This window comes from Rattus norvegicus, chromosome 1 (genome assembly GCF_021556685.1).
Source record: "Rattus norvegicus strain SHRSP/BbbUtx chromosome 1, alternate assembly SHRSP_T2T, whole genome shotgun sequence".
In the NCBI taxonomy this organism is placed as follows: Eukaryota; Metazoa; Chordata; class Mammalia; order Rodentia; family Muridae; genus Rattus; species Rattus norvegicus.
In genome coordinates this window covers 48,794,032-48,820,464 of record NC_141534.1, presented here as the reverse complement: position 1 = coordinate 48,820,464, position 26,433 = coordinate 48,794,032, and the positions used below count along the sequence as shown (strand labels likewise).

At 45.0% G+C, this 26,433-nt stretch overlaps 1 protein-coding gene across 1 annotated transcript in view; it reads right to left on the bottom strand.

Annotated features, from left to right (window-relative positions):
• Nucleotides 1-26,433, bottom strand: part of Tulp4 (TUB like protein 4) — a 130,378-nt gene that overhangs the window by 15,021 nt on the left and 88,924 nt on the right. Inside the window, exons 5-11 of the mRNA NM_001109137.2 lie at nucleotides 24,198-24,378; nucleotides 21,428-21,562; nucleotides 14,536-14,702; nucleotides 8,119-8,343; nucleotides 6,940-7,174; nucleotides 3,867-4,011; nucleotides 1,466-1,610 (exon numbers count right to left, since the gene is read on the bottom strand). Of these exons, the coding sequence (NP_001102607.1) occupies nucleotides 1,466-1,610; nucleotides 3,867-4,011; nucleotides 6,940-7,174; nucleotides 8,119-8,343; nucleotides 14,536-14,702; nucleotides 21,428-21,562; nucleotides 24,198-24,378 (1,233 nt within the window). The remainder of the gene's footprint in view (nucleotides 1-1,465; nucleotides 1,611-3,866; nucleotides 4,012-6,939; nucleotides 7,175-8,118; nucleotides 8,344-14,535; nucleotides 14,703-21,427; nucleotides 21,563-24,197; nucleotides 24,379-26,433) is intronic.

The following is a 26,433-nucleotide window of genomic DNA, read 5'->3' as shown; positions in this document are numbered from 1 at the left end:
AAATGCTTAAGTAGACACTGCCAGCAGCAGTCAATGGCCAACTGATGCCATTTTACAAACCAGGTTATGCAGAGCACGATGGGCTCCCGTCTTCCAGTGGTGGGACACCTAGCTGGAGTGCCAGCTCTTTCCCGGCATGGCCACATGTGTGTGCTCAGTTTGAAAGGGCACTAGCAGCTGGAGAGGCTCAGCTATAGGAGCATGTGCTACTCTTGCAGAGGACAGGTGTTCCATTCTACGTAGGTGGCTCACCAGGTGCACTTAAACACACAGAAGCACATGTACATTGTAAATTAAAAAATCTTTGAAAAGGTTATTAAAGGGTAGGGAATGTTGGCCGAATGCCCACCACTGTGCAAAGTCAACCTGGTGATATAAGTCTGTAGTCCCAGACTCTGGAGGTTAAGTTGGGAGGATCACAGCAAGTTTGAGGCCACCCAGGGTAGAGAAGACCCTGTCTCTTAGATAAAATTAGAAGGTCATCAAAGCTCAGAGTAGTGGTGTATGCATGCAGCTTCCACTGGTGAGGAGAATAAAGAAGTACTTGAGCCTGGGAAAAGCAGCACGGCCTCACTGTAAATCAGGAAAACAGGAAGCAGGTGTGGCAGGCTGAGGTCTCAGCCACTGGGAAGCTGAGGCAGGAGTATACTGAGGTCCAGACCAGTCTGGGCTACCAGCAATATCTAAAACTAAGTAATTAACTAATTAATAAAACAACAAAGTAATAACATTATGTGAAATAAAGACAGAACTTAAAATCTAAAAAAAAAAAAAAAAAAAAAAAAAAAAAAAAAAAAAAAGGCTACCAAAGTGATTGGGACACAATTTGTTCATTTTTCTGATTTCTCATAGATAAATTCTGCAGATTACAGCTGAAATGAATCCTGTGTCCTTGAACCTTCCAATTATCCTATTGTTTCATTGTGTCAATGAAAAACATTTTAAAAGTCAGTGCTATGCTCAAGGTGGGTGTGAGTAAAATATAGCTCCAGGAGGAACTTAGGACGTAATGAGGGCAGACGGTAAGGCTTCTGTTGGGTTGTATACAAAGACATGTTAAATAAACACTAGCAGGGGGTTAGACAAGTGTTGGCTGGGCCAGGGCAGGAGGCCTGCACAGAGAAGGTACACACTGGAGCAGTTAGGGAGGAGCTAGAGAGGTGACTGAGGCAGAACAGGCACAGAGAAGGCAGGCAAGGCCAGAATGTGGGGCTCTGGCCAGGTTCCCTTCCTAGAGCTGAGGAGTCACTGTGGACCAGGAGGCAGACGTGAAGAAGGAAGACACGTCACTCAGAGCTCCCCTGGAGGAACTGCAGCAACAGAGAGGTGTGTGGGACACAGCCACACGGTGTGCATGCAGCTGTGGCAATCAGCAAGACTGACGAGCTGGGAAGGACGGTGGTACTTCCAGGCCGTCTGCTGGCTGGACTACGTGTAGGCTCCACCATCAGCTGTGTGAGTCTACCTGAGTGATGTCTTCAAAAGGAAACTCTCTCCGGGTCAGGCTGGGTGAGCCCATGGAGGGCTTGCGCATGGGCAATCGGGGAGACCGAGAAATCTCTTGAGCAGCCCGAGGCAGCTTGGGTGACTTTCGTGCCTCAATGCTGATCCTGTGAAGACAAGGTGGAGGGGTCAGACATGCGCGGAAGGATGCGTCTGGATCCAGAACCCCTCTCCCTCTGACACTTATAGAATGCTGGCTCTCAATGGTCAGGACACTAATTTCACAAAGCTCTCTCTTGCTTTTGATTCAGAAATAAGGGGAAAGAATGTCAACTAAATACTAATATATGCAGAATTTTTAAAAATATGGAGATGACACCTAGTGATTCACCTGTGAGAGGCTACAGAATGAACACTCACCACCTACCTACTTACAGTGTATTTAGAAAAGTGCATATGCTTCTGCCACAGGCTTACAGAGTCAGTCCTAGGAAGATGGCAGGAGGGAAGATTGTTTCTCAGCCCAAGGACACTGATTTACAAAACTCTTGCCGTGTCAGTTTGGATTTAAGTCAAATCACTGAATCTAAAGCTTCTGTGCTGCCTCTGACTCCATGTTCTAGCTCTACTCCGTTATTTACAATGTAAGGACACAGGTGCTTACACTAGACTACTCAAAAGTCGGTGCTATGAGAATAGCTATGGTGGGGTCCATAATGCCCTACACAAAGTGCACGAAGCACCAGGTATAGACTGTTGACAAAGTTTCTAAGAAGCTTCAGGCTCCAGGGAAATGGGAGGGCGGAGGACTGACTGTACTCGGACTGTTGGCTTAGCTGCTTCTAAGTGTTCCAGGTGGAGAGAGTGAGGAAGGGGCACCATTCACAAGAATGGCGGAACTTTCAGAGGATATTTATAGACAAAATGTGTGGCAAACGCCTTGTTTGCTTAGGTAATGGGAAACACTACAGAATGATGGAGTTTCTAATTTTATGAACAGTGTAAACAAACTTTAGATGAAAACAAACCAAACCCAAGGAATCACGTTCCTGGGACGTGGATAGTAAAATAATCACTTACCCTTCACATACACAAACACTGGTCTGGCTATAAAGCAGATCTGAGATTTAACGTGTAAACTAAAATTTTAAAGGTGCAGGAAAGATGCTCATGGTCTTAGAATAGACAGAAATTTCCTAAGTGCAATACGAGAGGGACTGATTATAAATGGACCTCTCATATTGGACTGTCTAGCAAAATGTGTATTTGACATGGAGTCCTCTCTGCTACAAGTCATTAAAACAACCCAATTTAAGAAAAGAGGGAAAAGTCAAAATAGACACTTCACTGACAGCGACAACCAGACAGTTGACATAAACAGGACAAGGGCTCAGCTGGACATCACCAATCCCTGGAGATTCCAGGGTCACACTCCAGAGCCAGTGCCACCGTACAGCCACACATCTATCTAGATTGCTCAAACTCTTAAAGTCACCACAAAGCTGGAACTGAGAACGGGAACCTTATACACTGTTGTAGAAATCCGATTTAGTAGTCATCTTGTAATGCTACTCGGTAGTTTCCACTAAAGTTTAAAATATATTTAATTCATGCCCTTGTGACTCCTTTCATAAGAACATATGCAAGAGAAATTTCTGAGTGCAATTTCCCAAAAGATTTGCACAAAAAATTCTATAATGGATTTATTCATCACAGTCCCAAACTAGAGACTACCCAATATCCATTGACTGGGAAAGCACCTAACACAGAGTGACAAGTTTGTTATAATAAAATTGTCCCATAAAGTGTTTTCAAACAAAAAGGCAAACCACTCTATCTATGATACCGTGTTGAGAAAAAAAGCTAAATAAGTGAGTACATGACATTCAACAGTAAAAAACAATCTATAGGAACAGAAGTCATACTGAATGTAAGACGCACAAGAGACTTTCTGGAATGGTGGCCATGTCCTTCATCCTGAAATGACGGCACCTCTGTCATTCTACTGCCCAGATATTTGAGAGACGGCCATCTGAGCAAGTCTAGGGTGGTGTGTAAATCACCTTGACTTTGCATGCCATCACAGAACTGTCAACAAGCAAGGCTCTCGGTGAGGTTCTGTCTGTCCATTACTGTCCACAGAAAGGTCTTATTTGCTAGTCATACAGCCATGACAGCAAGAAGAGGGAGGCCGCACTCTCCCAGGTGGTGACACAGCCCTCTGCCTTCTTTCAGATGGCGTTGCAGGCAGAGAACTGGGCACTCTCATCAACATGTTTATTTGGGTAGAAAAGGTTTTAGAACTAGGCAGCAATCTGGACTGGAGAGGTTCAGAACCCTTATCACAGTGAGCTTGAATTGAACTCTGTATCTAGAACAACGTTACATCTTGAAGAGAGACACAGTAAAGGGAAGCCTGTTACCTTGGCAGTTTGGGCGATTTACTAGCTCTGGAAATTTTGGGAGACTTCTTGGCAGCCCAATCATCACTCAGTTCAATATCACTGGAGTCTGAACAGTTGCAGCTGTCAATCACAGTAGAAATCAAGTTGTTCCCATAGATCTCATCTGTAAGGCACCAACCATAGGGGGTAAGCAACCTGTTACTGCTGTACAGCCTGACTTTACAGCTTCCTCATTAGGTTAGAGGTTAAAATATAAAGAAGCCGTCCATTTCCTCTTATAATTTTTATGTTCTTTTTTAAACAGAAGTAGGCAATTTATTCTACTGTTATTAAAATGGCTGATTATTTAGTGCCCTGGAAATATACAAAATTGTTTATTATCCTAAAAGATGAAAACGAAAGTTTTACTATTGAGCCTCAAAACACCAGGTGAGCACCTAGTCTGTGTGAACATTCTCGACTGGAAAGCTCCCCTGAGGGTCACCCACAGACTCCCTGGAAGTTGCTTCTGGCTTTGGAAGGCCCAACCAGTCCAGGCCTGCAGAATCTACATCTAGCTGAGTTGGGTCCCTGCAGTCTGGGCAGCCCTGTCTAGAATGACAATTCTAGAATTGCCACAGGCAGTCTAGGGCCTAACAATCCTGTCTGGCATAGCTGAGCCCTGCAGCATTGAAAGGGAGACTCTGGGCAGTGAGGACTTTCAGTGGCAGATTTGGGTGGCTCTGTGTGTACATCACATGGAAGCCATTCCTAGTAACTTTGCTAGTTGGCCATCAGAGAGATTAGAAGCTCAGAACAGAGGGTTAAAAGAATACAGCGGGTCAAGCACAGAACTGCAAGTAGACACCCTATAGTGCCAGAAGTCTCTTGCTGCTCTCATACCCATGCTTTTTGCCACCCATCCCCATAGTCCTGCCTTGTGCTTATCCCAGGATGGTCTTGAACTGGCTATACAGCTGAGGACATGTCTATTCTTAAATTCTTCCTACTTGTAATTCTGAAAGGTAAGGGTACGGCCATGCTACCCCACACTTAGTTTATGGGGTACTGAACTCAGGATTGTGTGTGCCGAGCAAGCACTGTACGACGACAAAGCTACGCCTCTGGCCCCACAACAGGCCTCTTCAGTTAGTGAAAGCAGCAGTCCAGCGACTGGGAGTTAGGACACCTCTCAGGTGCTTGTCATTGTGCTGCTCCAAAGGCCAATGTTGAGAAATAATGCTGTGGAGGCTAGGAAGGGTTAATCGCTTGTCATGATGTGGCAGTCCCGTCTTTCCAAGGTTGCATGTCACCTCCATCCTCTGAGTGACTTTGTACATACCACTGAGTTGCCAATTAGTCATACTGTGCCTTATGACACAGCTTCTATGTCTGTCACGAGGTGTTTAGATTTGATGAATTTTTCAAGTGCTTACATTGTCCTGTGCTCCGGCAGGCTCATAAGGGGCTCACGTACCACACAGAGTAGGTAGGCACTGACTTGCTGTTTGTAGATTTACTTTACTTCATAACTTTTTAGTTATAAAAACTTTAAGATAAAATACCTCATTTCCCAAAGATGTGTTAGCAACTAAGCAGTCTGTATTTGGTGTGGGCTGGCAAGGAGGAACATTTAGGAAAACTAGGCATGCCAGGCAGGTAAGTCTAGCCTTGGGTGGCTGCAGCCCCCTCTGCAGAGGGGAGTCAGGCACATGGGGGAAGTAAACAAGCTCTTCACTCAAGAGATCTTAATATTCAGTCTTGGACTGGGTTTTTAGAGCTGTGCCTGGAGAAGATCCCTCAGAGAGCAAGATACACAGTGAGGAGTATGCAGTCTTTGAGGAACCTGGGCTCACACCCCTCCAATCAGTAAGCTGTCTCCGTGAAGCCATTTCCTGCAATTTTCTATTGTCCTTTCCCTCCTGACTGCATTCTTCTTCTTGTTCCCTCTACCCTTGGTATTAGCTGATCATGTGAATCAAAAGTCAAGGAAGATGACAAACACTCACGGTTTAAAGCTGAGGGTTATTGCTTTTAACTTTATATGGGAACAGGTGGTGGTGGTGAACACCACCCCAGTTGCTGTGGTAATGCCTTGGACATGGCGCAGACATGTAAAATACTGGCATCAGCAGGTGAGGCTGAGAGTAAACATGGCCACTGCTTTAAGAACTAAGAAGACCTTGGTCACACACGCTATGGCAGTGTCAGGGACACAACAAAGGACAAAGAAGAGTCTAAAGTGTGAACTGACACTAGGAAGTGGAGAGTATTAACTAGTGAAACAAACGCAATATGAACAATGTTGCCTCAAGGTCCAGTGCTACAAAGATGACCAGTTCCTCCCTCCAGCGCAAGGAGGCTCCTGAGAATGATGACTGCAGTGTGCCAAGCAGGACACTATGACAGGTGATGGACACCAAGGTCAATGCTGTGCCTTCTTCTGTGGTGGGTCACAGGAGGCTGCAGAATGTTTAAGCTGTGGGTACCCATAGGTGCATGTACACTTAGCTGGCAACTAACTGGCACAAAAAACCTCACAGTCCCTTCCTGTGGGGGCCTACAGTCTAGATCCTGCAGAGAGGCACCTTTAATATGTCTGAACATTGATGCCCACAAGAGCAGAATAATGTTGGGACGATAATGGCTCTGTAAGAAACTTTTACTAGAACTAACTGGAAAACCAAATAGTGGATTAGCAGGGCAGAGGCAAAAGTACAAGGCTTGAAGGTGGGCTGCAGGCTTGGAAATCTGAGCTCTTCACCCTTCTGGGAAGACAGGGACTTACTATTAAGTACCTGATTGTAGTACTGAGGTGAGGAGACTGTGAGGGCTGTCCTCAGGGCCAGAAGGCCTAGAGTAGTAGCTTTCCCTGGGATGGGAGCTGATGTTTCCTCAACCTGATATGCATGGAGGGCTGTGAAAACCTCCCAGCAAGGTTAGAAAACTGCCCACTGAAGTGGGAGCCAGGGAAGGGGAGAAGGTCAACAGTGTGCCACACTAACCAGCATGAAACAGCCTCAGAAACTGGCATTTTCTTTGCATGACTTTAAGGGTGATATTTCACAACCACATAAGAATGGGGTCTCAGTCCCTGAAGCAAAGGGCCTACCTGATTTGCTGTCTGTCCGAGGGTCCATGATGACAAATTCTGGCCGCAGTTTGCTGATGCGCCTCCCTTTGAGAATGGGTACAAGTCCTCCCAGATACTCCAGGTAGAGTGTGTAGCAGGGCCCCCCGACCTCCGGGTCATCCTCTGTACGCTTCATGGTGCAGTGTAGTCGTTCATTGCCTGCTGATGGGTAGCTGACAAAGTCTCGCATGTTGTTGGGGTCTGGAATTGGGGGCTAGAGGCAGGACACGGGAAGAAAAAGCAGATCTTGGATCCCAGAAAGAAAAGGAGCAGGCACAGAGCAGAATGGCTTCTGTCACAGATGCTTGGCAGAGTACAGGCCAGGCAGAGGCCAACTACATGCCATAGACGATCACTCAGAATTGTGGAGGCTTTTCAACAGTAAGCAAGTGAGGGCCTACTTCAGATAATGAACTACAACCGGTGACAGTGTTGACACCTACTTTTCCTGATATGTCACCCAAGAGTTGAAACTCCTAGCATATCATCAATATTGTATGGCAGCTTAGATAAAAAGATCCATCAGACTCTAACACTCTAATGTATTAGGAGAACAGTGATCAAGAAGTCAATCTAGAGACATAGTAAAGGTCCTGAGAGTACAATAGAAAGCCTCATGTGAATAGCGGCTTCACATGTTGTCACTTTACAGGCATTTTCTGGGTAACAGACAGTCTGCACTATGTGGGAGTCCCACTCAGTGTAGCGGAGAGGAGAGCAAGCCTGAGAACTGTCTTCCTAATTGCTTCAGAACAAGTTATTTCCCTCACATAAACTTCTTTCCTGCTTTATCAAGAGAAAACAATGTTAAGAGTGTGGGAAGATGAAACGAAACGAACCGTCTTCATAAAGTACTCAGTGTACTGTCAGTACTAAATCAACGCTTTGCTCCTTTGACCATCAGGTTGACACAATTATCAAGCTGCTCATGAGAAAGGAAGCCCGGCACATGGAGCAAAGCCCACAGGACACTAACAGGAATCCAGGCAGGCTGCAGATACATAAGAACAAACGGGACTCTGAAAAGTTCATGTAGCCATCCCCAGGCACTCTAATGGAGAACTGGGAAGTTTCTGCATTGCCTCTGGTACCCTCCCCCGCCTCTTCTGTCCCTTGGGGTAGAAAGGCTAGGAAGGGAGAACAGAAGGGGAAGACTACCTTAATAGTGGGGATGAAGGCAGTGGAGAGGTAGGAACAGAGACGAGGGGGCAAGGTCAGCTTGTTAACATCCTTGTCTTCTCGAAGGGTGCTGGCGATGGCCTGCTGGCACAGCAGCTGCAGACTGGACACTCGGTGTTCTACACGAACCACATACAGGGCTGGTCCTGAGGCCATAAGCAGCCGGGAGTCCCGATGGCCCCAACAGATGGAGATGATGGGGCGCTACCAAAGAAAGAAGGCACATAAGGGGTGGGGCACACAGTTAAACTTGTCTCAGCAAAATACAGTCATTTGGCCGTTTTGATAATGTTGGTATCTGAAAGCACAGCAGAGAATACTAGCTCTGTCTGAATGTTTCCTCAAAGCGCAGCAACACCTAAGGGTACACCCATCTATTCTTACTGCACAGCGGCCATCTGCATCCTCAGTTTACCCAGTGGCGGTGTCCGTGAATTGGGGGTGATAAGGAGGCAGACCACGTGACCTTTCTCAGCTCTTCCATGGCACAGCACGTCAGGGTCAAGTTAACACTGATGTGGGGCTCTGAGTCATGAGACTGGGGACTAGCCCCCAGCTCTAAGCCTCTTAACTTTCGTGAGTCGAACAGGGATGTTATGAGGATTACAGGAGAAGGTAGTACCATGGTGCTTCTGGGACCCAGGAATGAGGTCACCACTGCTCTCAACTACCCTCAGAACAATGGCCAGGAATGAAGTAGACGTCTTTTTGGAAAGGGGAGAAGCTGGGGAAGCAGCGTTCTTAAGGAAGAGTCTAGGACTGAGGATCTTTGAAAACACAAGCTGCAATCCAAATGTGTGTATGTTAGAAACTTCTTTTACTGAAATAAATGTCCAACTCAAGAATATTATCCAAGTAACAGTATTACACCAGCAGAGCAAGGTGGGAAGAGGTGAGGGCTGAGATGGAGAAACGGGAGCTCTGTTCATGCTGATCCAGATTCATAGAGCGCTGACTTAATGAGGTCTCCAGGGCTTCAGAGATCACAAGAGGAGATGTCAGATCTTTTATATGAATGGCAGAAACAGAATTTTCACAACACTTTAGTGACAAACATTAAGATAAAAGGAACACATAAAGACAATTCCTTAACATAGCCCCTAGGGTCAGCTAATCCTGGTTTCAACTTCAAAAAGCAAAAAGCAAGGCTGAAGGTGATTTATCTTGTACTTTTATCCATGAGGCTGGGCCACAGCTCCTCCAACAGAGAAGATCATGCACTTAGTAGTTATGGATCCAGGACCTCAAGTCTGAGGGAGCCAAGAGCATTTCAAGCTGAGCTGCTACAAGGAGATGATTCCATAAAGGCTGGACTACTGAAAGAGGGAGAGACCTGTTAACTCACAGCAAGTAGAACCATTGCTGGTAAGACAGTAGAACAACACTGCATATGCGTGTGTGTGTGTGCACATGTGTATGTGTGTGCATGTACGTGACCATTAAACTCTGAAGCTGCATGTTAGGACAGTGATTCTAGAGCCACCAAACTTATTCTTTTGTTTGTTGGAGGTACTGGGAATCCCGCTGTGGAAACACATGATACTGGGCTAACTCCCCAGGCCTTAAGCTTACTTTGAAAGATAACTGTGCATCTTTTTACCTTTATATCCTATCCCCCATGTACCCTAACTGAGTGCTCAAGTCCTCAGCTTGTACAGCCTGACACACTGGAGCTGGCTGCAGAAGTGACTTCTTTCCTGAAATGTTCTGTCCCTTTTTGACTGGTGAATAGACCTGCCATGCCAGCAGTGCAGGGATGCAGTGCAGGGCTGAGCTGCAGAAGGCAGGCTCCTGCCCCTTCCCTCTAGCACTGCTTTCCATGGAACTATTTCTGTATAGCAGCTAATTACACATCAGCTATAAAGTTACCTGAAGCATATGTCTCCTTTATTTATACCAAAAATTTATACTAGTAACCCAGACTTTCAATTAAACACAAGCTTCACTAGCTACCCATTTAACAACATTAGCACATCTTTATAACCGGCTCTATTCTGCTGTCAGTAAGTAAGTACCTATATGCATTAGCTCAGAGTCCTCTCAATGTCACCCAGGCACTGTTGTTCAAGTTAACAACTGAGGAGCGTAGACTCAGAGGGCTAGGTAACTTAGGCTCAGCTAATAAGCCGGGAGAACTACAGATCTTGGCTCAGACCAGGAAATGGTGCTTACCTTATTACAAGGGGCTGCCTCTCCTAAGTGCTGATGTTCCGATACCACAAACAGTCTTAAGTATGTGTACTATCCAACTCAGAAATCAACTATGTGGCATTCAGTAAGTAAAGAACCCCATTTTCTCCCTAATCCATTTGAGTAAAGGCTATTTTACTGAACAACAACAACAAAAACATGTTTATAGAAAAAGCTAGAAGGACAGGCAGGACAAACAGGCTTCACAGACGACAGCACTGGTTAATGAATGACAGTGAAGAATCACGGTTGCGTGGGAACAACCAAGGGTGTACCTCCAAGAAGTCTGCGTAGACAGCAGCAGGAGAAGCGGAGCTGCAGCACTCCTGCAGACCACGCTGGGCATCAAGGGGAGTCGGACAGCAAGGGAAGCATGGCTCTGGCTTGGGGGAGTGACACTAAAGCACTGTACACTAGAGGCGTGACACACCACAAGGGTCCAGAGAGGAGGCCGTAGTCTTTTGGACAGATTTAAAACAGCATGTTATCATGTTGGTGTTAGGGATAAGTTTCTTTGAACTGAGGAAGCAGAGCAAGACACTCTATGTCCAGGAAATGGAATGCCAATGGGACATGTATCCAAGACAGGATCATGAGGTATGTCTCAGTCCTGAATTCACACATCCAACTAAACACAAAAGTCTTATGAACTTAGAATGACTGAAACCCTCCCCATCCTCTCCTATCTGCTGGCTAGGGACGCATTTGAGTGTATCCCCAGATGTTGAAAATTAACCCTCAAAGTTTTATGATGTGATTATTATTTGGACCTAAGACCTTTGAGCGGTAACTGGGATTAGAATGAGTCGTGAAGAGAGGTTCCCTGAAGGCACAAGTGGTTTTAGTATGAGGGGAAGGGACCCCAGCTGGCATGCTTGCTCTGCCTTGTATGTGCTGCCCTCTGTCTGCTGTGACGATAAGACAGCCTTCTCCAGAAGCTACACTGACCTTCCTCATCCTCATCCCCAGTGAGTACTCCTCCTGACTCTGGGAAGGGGGAGATAGCACCCTCCATCATGTTCCAGCTTCCACATGGATTCTGCATCCTGCTTCATCCACTTTATCTGCATCCCAGTTTGTGAGGGACTCCCACTGAAGCTGTCCTTCCTTTCCTTACTATGCTCACGGCTCTGGCTGCAGTCAATCTCTCTTTTGCATGTCCTCGAGGTGTGCTGTCACCAAGTCCACTTTCCACCTTGTCTTCTTAGGTGTGTTTATCATTATTTTTTCTTCTCCTCCTCCTCTTCCTTTTCTTTCTTCTCTTCTTCCCTCTTCCTCCTTCCGGCCCCACCCCTGTGTTTTAGTTGTTTATAAACTTTACTTCCCTGTTTCAAGTTACTTCCCGCTCCTTATTTTGTTTGTATGCCTTGCAGCTACAGTTCCGATATTTTATCTACTTCAGAAAACATACTGTTGCTCACTAGTTTGGTTGTTGCAGCAACATCTCGAGCAGCTAGAGCAGAGGTTGTCAACCTGCGGGTTGTGAGCCCTATGGGGTCACATCAGATATCCTGAAGACCAGGTATTTACATTACAACTCATAACAGCACTAAAGTTACAGTTAAGAAGTAGCAGTGAAATAATGTTATGGCTGGGGTCACCGCAACAGAAGGAACTGTATTAAAGGGTACCAGCGATAGGACAGCTGAGAACCACTGCTGTCTCAGAAGAACACTTAACATACGGATGACTCCAGAAACACTGGTAGACTGGAAAACCCCTTTACGGTATAGCTTCACTGTTTTGAGACCACTTAACCTAAGAACCCCCAAATCCAGTTCTGCCATGTCGACATTCACCTGCTACCCTGCTGGCTGATGCAGTTCCCTAAACATTCTTTATGGCGTTCTGTCCCCTCTGCACCTGTGGCTGCTGACTGAGCACAGGTTCTACACACACACACACACACACACACACACACACACACACACACACACACACACGAGACACACAGTTGAACTTCCAACCCAAAGTCAGGAAACTATCCAGAGATTAGAAGTGAGGTTGACTTGACTCCTGGGTGGAGCTCTGACACTCAGAGAACCTCATCCCTCAGGTGCTTCTGCATTAGTGTGCAGCCCTAAAGGACAGGAAGCTTGCCGATGGAAGCATGGGTCCATTCACATCACCTTTATGAACAGCCATGAAAAGTCTGAGGGTGTCTTAGACTGAACAAAAAAAAATTTCTGAATGAGGTCAAGAGAGGGGACTGCCAGACATAGAAAAATCCCCATAAAAAGCAACTACTTGGGCTGGAGAGATGGCTCAGTGGTTAAGAGCACTGACTGCTCTTCCAGAGGTCCTGAGTTCAATTCCCAGCAACCACATGGTGGCTCACAACCATCTGTGATGGGCATCCGATGCCCTCTTCTGGTGTGTCTGAAGACAGCTACAGTGCAATCACTCACATTAAATAAATGAATAAATCTTAAAAAAAAAAAAAAAAAAGCAAGTACTCCTTTTATCCCTGTTACCACAGCATCTAGAAGCCAATTCTAATTCAAAATCTAGAGCCAGTATCTGTAATTATCTATGTATTTTCCTTTAACTGGCTTCTCAAGTTTTGGTGAGAGGCACCAATATTTTCTCCTTGCTTACTTCTTACATAATGGTCATTAAAGGCTTATGCCAGCCACACAGTCACTTCTCAAAATATCAGCTCTGCCTGGATTCCTAAGGATCAGATATGTACTTATTTGTTCAGAGATATAACGTTGGCAATGATACTTTTAAACCCTACGAATAAAACAAAACAGCTTGACTACAAACGAGCAAAGTACTTGAAAAGCCATTTCTTTAACAATACACAAATCACCAGAGTGAGAGGCTCAGTATAGTGTCACTCAACCCAGATCACAGCCACAAGGAAGGAGCAACATACCCATTATGACAGCTACTACCAATGTCAAAAACCATAAAAGCACAACACCCAGAAGATAACACTTAGGAAGATAGAGAAATTGTGAATTAGAAAGGTGGGAGGAAATGTATAACTAAGCAGCAGCAATGGAAAATGGTAGGTCAGCAGAAAAATTAAAAACGATCACACGACCAAGAAGTGAATTTCTAGGTACATATCCAAAAGAACATGGAGAAGGGTGGAGATATTTGTACAGCCATGTTCACAGTAGCGTTATTCACAATAGTCAGCCAGGTATGGAGGCATATGCCTTTAACACGAGTACTTGGGAAGCAGTGAGAGAGCTCTGTGATTTCAAGAACAGCCTCGTCTACACATCAAGTTTTAGGCCAAGCTAGGCTACAAAGAGAAACCCTGTCTCACATAAAACAAAGCAACAGCCAAAGGTGAAGGGAACTCAAATCCATGGGTGTATACGTAGGCAAACAAAGCGTATTAGTTCACATAAGGACATCTACTTGGCCATAAAAAGGCAGGCAAATTCACCCTTTGCACTGCAACGTAGATGGACACTGCATGATGGGTATCATGCTTGGTGAAACAAGCTACATGCTGTCTGACTTCATTTCCACAGGGCGCAGGGTGTGACTCACAGAAACAGAGGACTCTGTGCTGCACAGACCTAGGACTTCCATTTGTCTCCACCAGGGCAAGGAAGACAATTTGCCAGAGACTCTTGTGGAAAAGGCTCTGTAGCAAACCATGGCTTTGCCTCACAGTGTTTGTTTCTGACAAGCCTTTCCCTCTTGCTCTGGGTTTTAGCGTGCAGTCTAATACTGCCCTCTGAGATCTACTCTAGGGTGCTTCTCTGTTTCTACTTTTCTCTTGTAAACTTCATTTTTGTTACTGGAAGAACTCACAAAGCCAAATTCCCTTGCAAATGACTATGTGAAGACCCAGAATTCACTCACCTCTGGGTTTTTCCTGAAGCAGATCCCTATATTAACTCTACTCATTTGATTTCAAAATGGAATTGAATGCTTTATTTCCATTTTGATTAAAAGGTAAAGGCTGTGTTCTTCCCTAATTCCCTGGCTTAGAGGCCAAGAATCAGTTGAGAAAGAAAAAAGATTGAAATAAAGCTTGCCAAAGCTAATTACAGTAAGGATAACTAACTTGCGATTATTACAGTAAGAATAACTAACTTACGATTATTACAGTAAGAATAACTAACTTGCGATTATTACAGTAAGAATAACTTACGATTATTACAGTAAGAATAACTAACTTAGGATTATTTACCGTAAATGGAGCAGAGCGACCGCTGCATTTTTCAGTGTTCTTACCTGCACGAGTGTGTCCAGAGTGAAAATGTGCTCCCCTCTGACATTGTAGAACTTGACCATGGCACTCTTCAGCAGAGGCCCATTGGGCAGCTCGCTGAGCTGGGCCTGCTGCTCCATCCCAGCCACTGCCAGTAAGTCGCCCTGCGTACACCACTGGGCCACCACCTCTGCAACCACACGGAAGGCTTGGTTAGCATGAGGACTCAGCCCTCCTCAACAGCCATATCATTCTGTCGTCAGCAGCTTAAAACACAACTCCTAAACACAGCCAACAGAGGCTCTTCAGCCTTTCTTTCACTCATGAAGGTATACTCCGCATAAGGTGACAATGCTCTTCTAAGAACAGGTACTTATTTGGATGGGGACTGCTGCTCTTTTGGAACATAACTAATTCAGGGTGAAAACCATTTCCAAGAAAACCTCCAAGTTAAAGCCAGGTATGGCAGCATGTGCCTGTAATCCTAGCTTCTTGGTAGGCGAAGACAAAAGGGTCAGTTAAGGCCAGCCTGGGCTGAGTAGCAAGATCTAATTATTAAAGTATTAAAGTGTGTGTGTGTGTGTGTGTGTGTGTGTGTGTGTGTGTGTGTGTAAATAAACAAATGCTGGAATGTTGACTATGTACCTCTAGGACCATCAGCCCACAATAAAATGGTGGACTACTCCTAGGTAAGGTAAGACCTGTGGCTGAGTCGTGTTCTTGCTCTTTCAGGGCTTTCCTACTATGGGATCTTCCTTTATGCTCACAGGTAACTAAAAGAGTTTATTTATAAATTCTTCGATTAAAAAATAGACTGAAGTGGACCCCAATTAGTAGTTGATATTTGGGGACCATAGGGCATAAAGTTCAGGCCCTGGATGCACGTGTACACAGCAGAGCTGACTTTCTGCTGGACACTTATGATATGGGATAGAGAAAGAACGAAGGCATTCCTGCTGAGTGCCAGGTAGCATGCCTGGGGAAATCTTCATCCTAGAAACGAGATGCCTACCTACAAATGGCTAGTGAATGCTGTCTTATTCTAGTATAAGTGACTACTTGTCTCTTGCTGATAAAATGGATAGATAAGATAGATAGACGGACAGACAGACACCTATTAGTACTAATAAGATTCACAAGCTCTTTCTCTTCTCTCAATGCCTTCAAACTACTATTGATTACACAGCTTTCTGAATTACAGATCCATTTTGTAGAGAGGTTGAACTAAATCATTGAAGGGGCTCTGATGACAGTCACAGAGATTAGAACCCAGGGCTAGAATTCAGTGTCCAACATATACCTATGTGACCAAACTCCATGTGTTGGGAAAGACTCTGTAGTCGTTAAGGTCTTTCACCTGCTGGAGAAGCTAGAGGGCACTCCCTGAGGTGAGGCAGCCTCCTGGACCTTTCTCATTAAGTGAGAACAGAAAAGAAACCAGGAAACAGCTTAACAGCTCCAGACATACAACAGAAAAGGCTGTAAGCACCTGAAATCATACAACTATCGTAAATAGCATTTCTCGTATGAATTAAAATCAAACCAGAAAATAAGAGTAAAAAAATCAAGTAAATTTTCTGCTTAACAAGACTTTCGACAGGAGAGGGCCTAGAGGACATATGCACAGTGCGCTAGCACATTTGATCCAGATTGTGTCTAGAGAAAAGCGTGGTCATGATTGTGGGACTGAAATGATCGTCTCTGGACGATAGAATTCTGCACACAAAGATACTAGAGAAAGTCAGAGTGAAGCAGCAACAAGACAGCCCCGACAGCACTCCTTGGGTGGAGGTGAGGGTGGGGGGAAGGCTGGCAATATTCCCCAGGCCCTCATCTAACCCACCCTGCTTACTGGCTGGGTGACTGTGCCACACTTCCTTCTTTTGTTCTTTGAAGATTCTGTAAATTTTTGATACAAAGTGTATTTAAAAACTAGCAGGCAGGCTGCTGCATCTGCAGCACTGGCCTGGATGCATGATGCCTTCAGAGTTCTCAGAGCCAAGGGAAGCAGTGCTGAGAACTCCAGGAGTCTCTGTGTTAGAGGTGACAATGAGTCTGTCTTTAGGAACAAAGCCCCAGGGATATCACTCATGCAGGTGTAGAGCCATACTGAGAGCTGTCATCTAGCAAGGTAAGGTCTTCTCTTTTAAAGGATAGACTCCTTATGAACACAGTCCTCCTTGTTTTGGCAAGGACAGAGCTTGTAGGGATACAGTGGGAAGCAAAGGCTTCTCTGAGGTTCAGCAGGGCTCAGCTGTCCTGAACACAGTGTACTCGATTACCTCACGAGCCCTGACAACCAATGAAAATCCACCTGGGATTTCCCCTGTAACCAAGGTACTAAGTTCTCTACAGGGATGGAGCTCCTGAGACTGACATCTGAAGCAGTCATAGCTGATGGGGAAACAAGAATACAAGTCAGTACTCACTGGGTTGCTAGAAGCCTAGGTGTGATCAGGACATAGTTTCTTTTGGGATTTTTAAAAAAAAAAAAAAACAAATTATGCTCAAATCACTTTAAAAGATAACCTGCAATGTTTCTTTCCAAGATTCTTGGTAATAATTTTTTTTTGTTGTTTCTTTTTTTTTTTTTTTTTTTTGGAGCTGGGGACCAAACCCAGGGCCTTTCTACTACTGAGCTAAATCCCCAACCCCGGTAATAATGTTCTTAAATCTCTGAAGATACTGTTATACAGACGGAAAATGCTGTGCTGAAGTCCCCTTCCGCTCTGGCTGCAGCTCTGCCATACGGGGCCAGCCGCTGCAAGGCATTGTTAGGTGGTCTGCTCTCACGCTTCACCTACTTCTCTCAGTGATGTCAGGCCTCGCACATTTGGGCCTTTTAAGCAGTTTACGCAAAGAAAAATTTATACTGTTCTCTTTGTCCTGGTTATCTTAACTGTCCACTTGACAAAGCTGAGAGTCATCTGACCAGGGAATCTCACCTGAGGGATGGGTTACTGGTATGTCCGTGTGTGGGGGGGGGTTGTCCTGACTGAGGCTTAATGTTGAAAGGCCAGCCTACTGTGGAAGGTACTATTACCCAAGCAAGGGCCCTGGGCTTTCTAAAAGCCGGCTAAGTATAAGCCTGTCTGCAAGCCAGCAAAAGCATTCCTCCCGGTTTCCTGCTTCATGTGCCTGCTTGAGTTCCCGTGCTCACTTCCCTCTGTGATGGATCATGATGTGGAAATGCAGTATAAATAACTCTTAGCTCCCTTAACTGTTTTTGGTAAGTATTTAACACATCAACAGAAGGAAAACTAGAATATTCCATAAGCCAATCTCACAGACCTTTAAAAAGAGGTAGCTGAGACTCAGCAGAAAGGGAACAGTCAACACAGTTTTCTATGGTAAACATTTGCTTCTTTATTAACTAAAAGATATGTGTATGTGAAATGATTGAAAAGGGGAAAATACACAATTTAGTAATTGCATAATGGTAAAATCATAGGAAAAATGGTTTTATTTTGTTTTGATTTTTTTAAGAGAAAGTTTTTGTTGTTAGGTTTTCTTTCCCTTTTTAAAGGCTGGAGAGATAGTCCACACAGTCAAGTGTTGTAAGCATTAGGACCTGAGCTGAGTCCCCAGAACTCAAGTGATCGCCAGATGTGGTGGGGCGTGCTTGTAATCTACTGCTAGGAAGTTGGCAGACGGGTGAATTTCCAGCTCACTGGCCCACCAGCCTAGTCTAACTGGGGAGCACTGGGGCAATGAGTAAGCCTGTCTCAAAGAAGGCAGATGCTATTGCAGAAGATGACGCCTGAGGTTATTCTATGGCCTCCAGACACTCACAGGACAGAGTCGGGACTAAAAGATGGAGGCAACACAGTTACGAACCCATCCAAAACCTTCATGATCCCCGCAGACCTCACTGGACGGACGGCTCAGTCATTAGAAGTGCTGGGTGCTGGGCCGGGGCGTCTGCACTGCTGGGGAATGTAGGCGGATGGAAGCACACCTTGTTTCCTGATACATGTGGATGAAATGGGAGGGCCTCTGGACTCACCTGTACTACCTAGAAACTTGCTGCCACTGCTTGCACCAGAGTACAAACGACTCATGACTCAGGCATATTTTTTTAAGTAAAAGAAAAAAGGGGGAGGGGCAGATATCACACCAAAAGCCCATCTCCTGCTCCTTGTGCACTAGGCAGAAGCTGGGGGTAAATTACTGAGCCCACGTCATCCTAAGATGGCGCTCCCTCAGCAACAGCGGCACAGTGACAGCAGACACCATGACGTCCCCTCTAGAGTCTGCAGAAAAGGGCGGGTCATGGAGGCCAGGTGGTGTGGATATCTGCATGTGTGTTACATGAGTTAAAGTGCTGCTGATAAGGGGCATCAGGAGTTACCGTCCTCCCCAGGGAAAGTTCTCTGAGACAGTATGGAAAGACCAAGGGGAGCAGAGACTCTTCAGCCTTCTGATGAAGACCCTGAGTGACAAGACTGTTTTCCAAAGAACCAGGGTCACAGCATCTTTAGTAATCTTGAACTGCAGAATCTGAGTATCTGTCTACCAGTCCTTCTCACAGAATTAGGATAAAGTAGCAACTAAGCACCTCTAGCCTTGTGCTGCTTGCTTCTTTCCATTATTTATTAATAGACAGTAAGATAATAGATTAAAAATAAAATTTATAAACGAGAACTACTGCTGCTGTTCATACATACCTCATGTAAGACTGAATCTAAACCATGTTGATGTCAGCTCAGAAACAAATGTTCTGACACCAAGATAGGAAAATTGGTTACATACAGTGACTAGGGGTGACACTAGCTCAGGTGGCTCTGACAGAAATCATGAAGAGAGCACAAGTGGACAACTATCCCCAGCTCCAACATCATGAAAACTGAAATCACTGCACATTAGATGTGGCCCTGCTAATTAAGGAGCTTTCTGAGCTCCTCAGAAAATGGTGGACTCCCTTTATAAGCAGGGCTTCTCCTTTTCTGACTTTGTCTGGGGAGCTGACCCCCCAACCCCCATAACTTTCGGAATGCAACGAATGTCACGTAGTCTTGGTTAGATCCCAGGTTCAGCTTCCTTTCCTCAGATGAGAACCCGATGAGCAAGCCCCTGAGATTCCTGCAGTGCCTCCCTATGCCAATGAGGCTTCTCAGTGCCTTAGCCTTCTGCCAATGATCTGGGTATTCCTAACCCCTTCCCAACTCCTTGATTCACCCTGAGTACAGTTGATCTGTTTCCCTGAACGTGAACCCTGTGTCGTGGATGGATATCAGCCAATGGTCTCGGGGGGGGGGGGTGTGTGGGGGGAAGGTCACAATTAGAATTCTCATAACTGATGACTATAATATCACACACAGATGCAGACACACACAGACACACAGACACAGACACAGACACACACACACACACACACACACACAAACACACACACGTTAAAAACAACACATTTAAAAGGACTAATACAGGTTTTCCTATTCCCATAATGCACACGTGGTGAGAATGCATTAAAGGTGTTAATAGACACACAAATAATATATTTAAGGAGCTGTTAGAGAGATAAACAAGTAGATAACAGAGATAAATAAAAAGACAAGAACTTTCATAAGCAAGGAGGTAAAAGAAAATAAAAACCAATCTGTAAAGAATAAACAGGAATGAAATTGTAATTCTATTATCTTGAACCATAACCAGATTTTTGATAGAGAAAAAAATTGAGGATTCTACAACTATGGTTAAAAGTTTAAAAACAGAAGAAAACTAGAACTTTAGGAGCGACATGGAAGAATTTATAAGGGTAGGTCCTATTGTTAATGGAAGACAGACCATGTAGAAAACAGCCAAGAGATGTAAGTCTGCCAGCAAGGAAAGACACTTGCTCTCCTAGAGGGGCTCCGTGCAGCAGGCAGGAATACAGACCCTGCACAGTGTCTGTCCTGGGGAAGCTCTCAGACTAATTCCTTACCAGTGCAGTTCTAAAGCAGCAAAATGGGATACCTAAGAACAAGCACACTTTGCTTAAAGATAGGCTTTAATTAGGAAACAGACGTAGTGAGTGTGTGGGCAGGGCAGATAGGTGCCATAGACTACTGCCAAGTGGGGTGTACACAGATGACTCGTCACATCCCGGGGTTCCTCGAGAACCCAGAGAAGCAGCAGCTGCTGCTATGGCAAAGACTACATGACAGTCAGCTAAGACAGTGGCTAGTGCTCAGAGGTCTTCTCTGTCTCCCCATTCAGATGGCAGGAAGCCCGGTAATATCAAGGACCAGATCCAGCCCAAGAAGAATTCACTTTTTTTTTTTCTACTCTGCTCCAGTGATTCCTGAAGAAGCAAGATTGTTGTTTTGCAAAAAAAAAAAAAAAAAAAAAAAACAAAAAAACAAAAAAAAAAAAAACAAAAAACTACCAAGGTCACACTGTCTTTAGTAACCTTGAAGTACACAATCAGAACCGTCGCAGTATCTCTGTCCAGTAAGTTTTCTCTTGTGAAAACATTTCCTCACAGCAATGTAGCAGCACTTATCATTGCCCTGCATGGAGTCTGGAACCTCCACAGGTCTTTCAAGGAACTGTACTGCACGATGATCAACTCCTTATAAGCTTGCCAAAACTCTAAGGGCTTCGGGACAACTTGGTGCCATCTGCTGCCATTTGAGTAAAGCGACAGCCAGATGTAAATAGAGTCAAGAGCAAGCCATCCTTGCCGGAGTGGAGAAAGGAGAGAGCTATGACTCCGACTGGGTATTAGGAATCCTTACTCTACATGAGAGCAGCTACAGACTTGTTAAGACAAGCAGAAGAGCTTAGCAGAGTGCTCTTTTGTTAACAGACTCACTAAGCCCAAAAGGGCCATCACACAGAAGAAGCCGGCAGCCATACGGGAAGGCACCAGCCTGGAAGGCAGGTGTGCACGGGTGCCACCTGTAGAGTTAGGGAAGGGCATCTTTGTACCTTTCAGTCCTGAGCGGATGACAGTGGGAGACAAGTCATCATAGTTGTTCATTAAGCTGATGTCTCCCGAGGTGAAGCTGACGGTGAGCAGAGGCTTGATGTTCTGCACAGGGATGGGGTATGCTGCAGGCCCATCTGTGGAAACACAAGGGCCCAGTGAATAGCTGGCGGTGAGCACAACCTGACCCCATGTCTGAGGCTTACTTTATTCTTTTCTATTGCCACGAAAGAACACCATGGCTCAGGCAACTGACAACAGGGAAGGGTTAATGTGGGGCTCACAGGTGCACAGGGTAGGAGTTAGCAGGCAGGCACAGCGCTGAAACAGCGGCTGAGAGCTTAGATCCTTGGGTATAAGTAAGAGCAGAGAGAGAGATAACTAGGAATGAAGTGGGCTTTTCAAAATATCAAATTCCATACCCAGTGATAACCTTCTCCAAGGTCACACCTCTTAGTCCTCCCCAAACAGTTTCATCAACTGGGGACCCATCAGTATTCAAACGTGTGCCTATGGGGGCCACTGCCAGTCAAAGCCCCACAGTGCTCTAAGGTGTCTAATAATACAGACCGCACTCTGGCCTGGGATGGACAAAGAAAAGCAAGCGCTGCAGAACTCAGGGTCACACAGGAGGGCACCAGTGTGAGGAGCGGAAATGAGAAACAGGATTAGGGTAAGCAGCCTCAGAGGTGACTGAGGGTGACAACGTGTGTGAGCTTATTAGCACACGTTAATGTATTATGTATTTCTTCTGATACGAAGTGTAAATTATTTAAATGTTGTGTAACATTAAGAATGGTGGGGAAAGGTATGAAAGTGTTTTCTTTCTTTTTTTTTTTTTGGTTCTTTTTTTCGGAGCTGGGGACCGAACCCAGGGCTTTGCGCTTCCTAGGTAAGCGCTCTACCACTGAGCTAAATCCCCAGCCCCGAAAGTATTTTCTTAATTGTGATCCAATGCACAGAGCAAAAAGCTTCACTCAAAAACAATAAGCAGCCATAGCAGTCAGTATTAGATCCTTAAGTTTTTCCCACGGGAGACACCAAATTACAGAGAGGGTAGAGCCCAGATGTGACTCATAAAGTACTTTACCATGTGTGGAGTACACAGCCAGCATTAGAAAACTGTCTGGAAACAGGCCATGAACAGGCTCACCCAAACATTACTTGGGAAAGAAAGAGTCAGGCTGCAGAGATGGCTCAGTGGTTACCAGCAGTTGCTGCTCTTCCAGAGGACCTTGTAACTGCAGTACCAGGGATCTGATACTCTCTTCTGGTTCTGTAGGTGCTGCATGCATGTGGTGTAGACACAGATGCGGGCAAAACAGCCATATACATAAAATAAATGAATTACAATATCTTTATGTAAAAGTCTCTATGAACACCCGGATTACCAGAACTCTTCAGAAGCTTCTATAGGTATTGTAGTGGCACTGAAGTCATGTCCCGCAGGCAGTAAGGGTGGTTAGCAGACATGTAACTCATGACAGCAACCTTTTCTTCACTCTAAGCCAGTGTGTCAGTGTATCATACCCTCTGCACTCAAACACTGCTACATCTAATATGCAAATGCGTGCTGCCCGAGAGCACCCCGCTGCCTCTGAGACGTGCACCCTGGGTAGACAAGTGTCAGGTATTCACTGCTGCCCAAGTCTATGTTAGACTCGTTCTGTAACCTTGGTCTCTGCACACTATTTCCTCCTCTAATAAAATAAGGACGAGTAAATCTGCATCTTACTTACTAGACAGGGTTTCCATCTGAAGACAAGCTATCTGCATTTCACAGAAACTGACTTGTTACTCTAAGGCTGCAGAAATATAACTAACACTTTATCATGGCTGTGACCATCAGGAGAAGGATAGTTTCTTCCTCAGTGGATTTGTAGGTGCTGAACACTCTCCTAAGGCCCACAGACCCTGAACCCCCTTGATAACTTATTTTGAACATGGGAAAAATCCTGAGGAATCATCTTTGTCTCTGTGACAGGAGAAAGGAAACATGCCATCCAGACACAGATGACACTGGTTGAGCCTTTCGTGGGACAGCATGCATCGTTGTGACAGGACTGATGAGAAACCATGAAATGCATGGCTTCAACTCAAGGGGATGCAGTGGACAGGAGCCTGCAGCTGGAGGACAGCCTTGTAAGCAAAGATCCTTTCTAGCATTTTATACTGCATCCTTCAAGGGGAAAAAAAAAAAGTACAGGGATTTTGGTGACTGGCTAATCCTGATGCTGGCAGAGGCCTGCTGGTTGTCAAAGGCTTCCTTCATTCTCCTTCACATCTGACCACCAAAGGTGGGGGAGGCACGTGTTTCGGGCATCTAACACCAACTAACACCAGTAAGTCCTACAGAGGGACAGAGCACGAACAGGGACACGGAGCACCAGCTCCAGAGCTGCTCTTTGGAATAGCAGAATGAATCTCTCTCTTACAGCCACCAGTTCTAAAACCGTGAGGAATTTTGGTCATACCACATATTAAGTTATATTAACAGTATGCAAATTTTCATCCGCAATGAAAATTTATTCCTGCTAAGCAGCTAAATCCCAGAAAACCCTTGGGACAGGAGGAGACATAGATCTCATTTTATGTCTAGGAAAGCCTTAGTCTTTGGAATGTGATCCTGAGAAAAGGGGTAATGGGAAGCCCTGCATCAGCATTAAAAGCTCTCAGGTAAGTCAGTCAGAGTGTGTAAGGTGAAGCGTCTTCTCTGAGTGATGTCATTCTCTTTCCTGAAGGCAATAAGAGTGAGGGCAGCAAGCTGGTTACCTTGGGGAGGAGAATAATCGTCTGAGTCTGTGTCGCTCTCGCTGCTGTCCTCCACCAGGAAGATGGGGTAATTCCAGGACATGCTGAGGATGCCATCAGATTCATGCAGGAGGACATGGGCTAGCATTCTGCCATGGCAGTCCATGACGATCACCTGCCCATCGGCTGTGCCAAACAATACCTGTAACCAAAGAACAACAAGTGGAGTAAATTTCAATCTGTGTTAGGACAAAATACACGCACAACTAAGAAGACCAGCCAATAAAAACTGGGGGGGCGGGGGGGGCGGCGGCGGCAACACAACGATTGTCTGAGTTTCTTTTCCGTTGCTGTGATAAATATCCCCACAAAAGCAACTTAACAAGGTCTATTTTAGCTCAGTTCCAGGTGACAGTCCCCATAATGGGAAAATCACAGTGGCGGGAGCCCGAGGAGCTGGCCACAACGTCTACATAATTAAAGACACGCGTGCACGGTCATCTCATTTCTCACAGATCTAGAGGCAATGGTCACAATCAGGAGTGGTGCGATTCACAGGGACTGGATCCTCCCACTCAACCAATGTAACCAAATAATCCCTCCCACATGAAAACGCGACCAGCAGCATACTGAACACATTATGCTGCTCATACATTTCCAAATGCAGAAAAACCCTTCCGTACTGTTTTTGTTTCTTTTCTAGCTAAAAGAGGAGCTACGAAAACATTGATTTTTCTGGAAAGTAAAGATGCACCAGAAATTCATTATTATAATTCTCTCTAATTTACAGAAAATGTTTATGTCTGATCAAAGAGAAAATACATTTAGTCATGTAAGCATATTTATTATTTTATCATATTTGGAAAACGAGTGACTTTTTAGTTTAGATGACTTATAAAATAATGGGTTTCATTAATATATTCTTTTTTTTTAAATTTTTTATTTAAACTAGATAGGACCCAAAAGAAAGTCAGGAAAGGCCTGACGCTATATAGCTCACCACTGCTGAAAATACAGCATACCTCTCACAGCCTAGTAAGCATCAGATCACTAGCAAAGAGTTTAATGAATCTCTTTTTAAATTTTGTTTTTAAAGCAACTGGGCCTGAGCTGAAACACCAGGACTTGCCTTTTGTCTGCCCTGAGAACCCCTATGATTAGAGTACAGTGTCTACAGCCAAACTTATCCTCATTAATATATTCTTATTTATTATGTTTTCCTAAAAAAGGTTTGAATTTCCATGTTTAGAATATTTTTTACAGATGATATTAATGAGTTAATAATTAATGCAGTGCTCTGAGGATGCCCTTAATATACTTGCTGAATGTTTGCTTTGGGGCAAAGATACCACCAAGTTCTTCATCACAATGACCAGGAGCTGCTGGTGCATGCTGGAATGGACCTCAGAGGAGCTAACAGCTTGGTATGGTTGGGGCTACTCCTCAGAGCTTCCCTTGATCCCACAGCTCTGGCAGGACACAGACAAACCGGGTATGGGAGGCAATGGATGCAGGCAGGCGAGCATCAGAACTAGCAAATTCTGAGGAAGATTTAGCTGTCAGCTCCTCACTGTGAGTAGCAATGGGCATGCCACCACGCTGGGCATAAGTATGTCACAGCCAAAACATCACAAGCAAAGCCTTGGGTCCCAGGAAGCGTGATGAGCATTCGCCACCTGTAGCTAGACATCTTGGATCTGACATTGTGAAATCCCCGATGGGAATGGGGGCTCTCAGTGTGCCGAGCAGGCCACTCATCATGTGTACTTCAGATGCAGCTTAGGAAGCCAGGCAATAGTCAAGCAGGGCTCTCTGAGTGCTCCTGACACTGACAGCGCCTCTACAGCCGACTCTGCAGTTATATCCTCGGCATCTCAGATACTCAGTGAGCTCTTGGTGAAAAGAGTGAATTAAAATTAAGGACAGCAGCGATTTCAAGACATATGGGTAAATAATTAACAACAAGGGAAGAAGTAATAAGCTTATGAAACATGTATGGCTGCTTAATAATGAACTGATCACTCATTAAATATTCCGTTCTGTTGTTTCTGAGATAGGGTCTATTCAGCCCAGGCTAAACTCAAACTTATAAGCTTGTTGTTTCATGTTCTGAAGTTTTGTGATAATAGGCATGTCCCATCATGCCAAATACTCCTTTAAACATCATCGACAGTTAGGGGCTGGAAACATGGCTGATTTAAGAGCTGAGCAGTGAAGAACTAACTGCTCTTCCATAGGATCTGGGTTCAATTCCCAG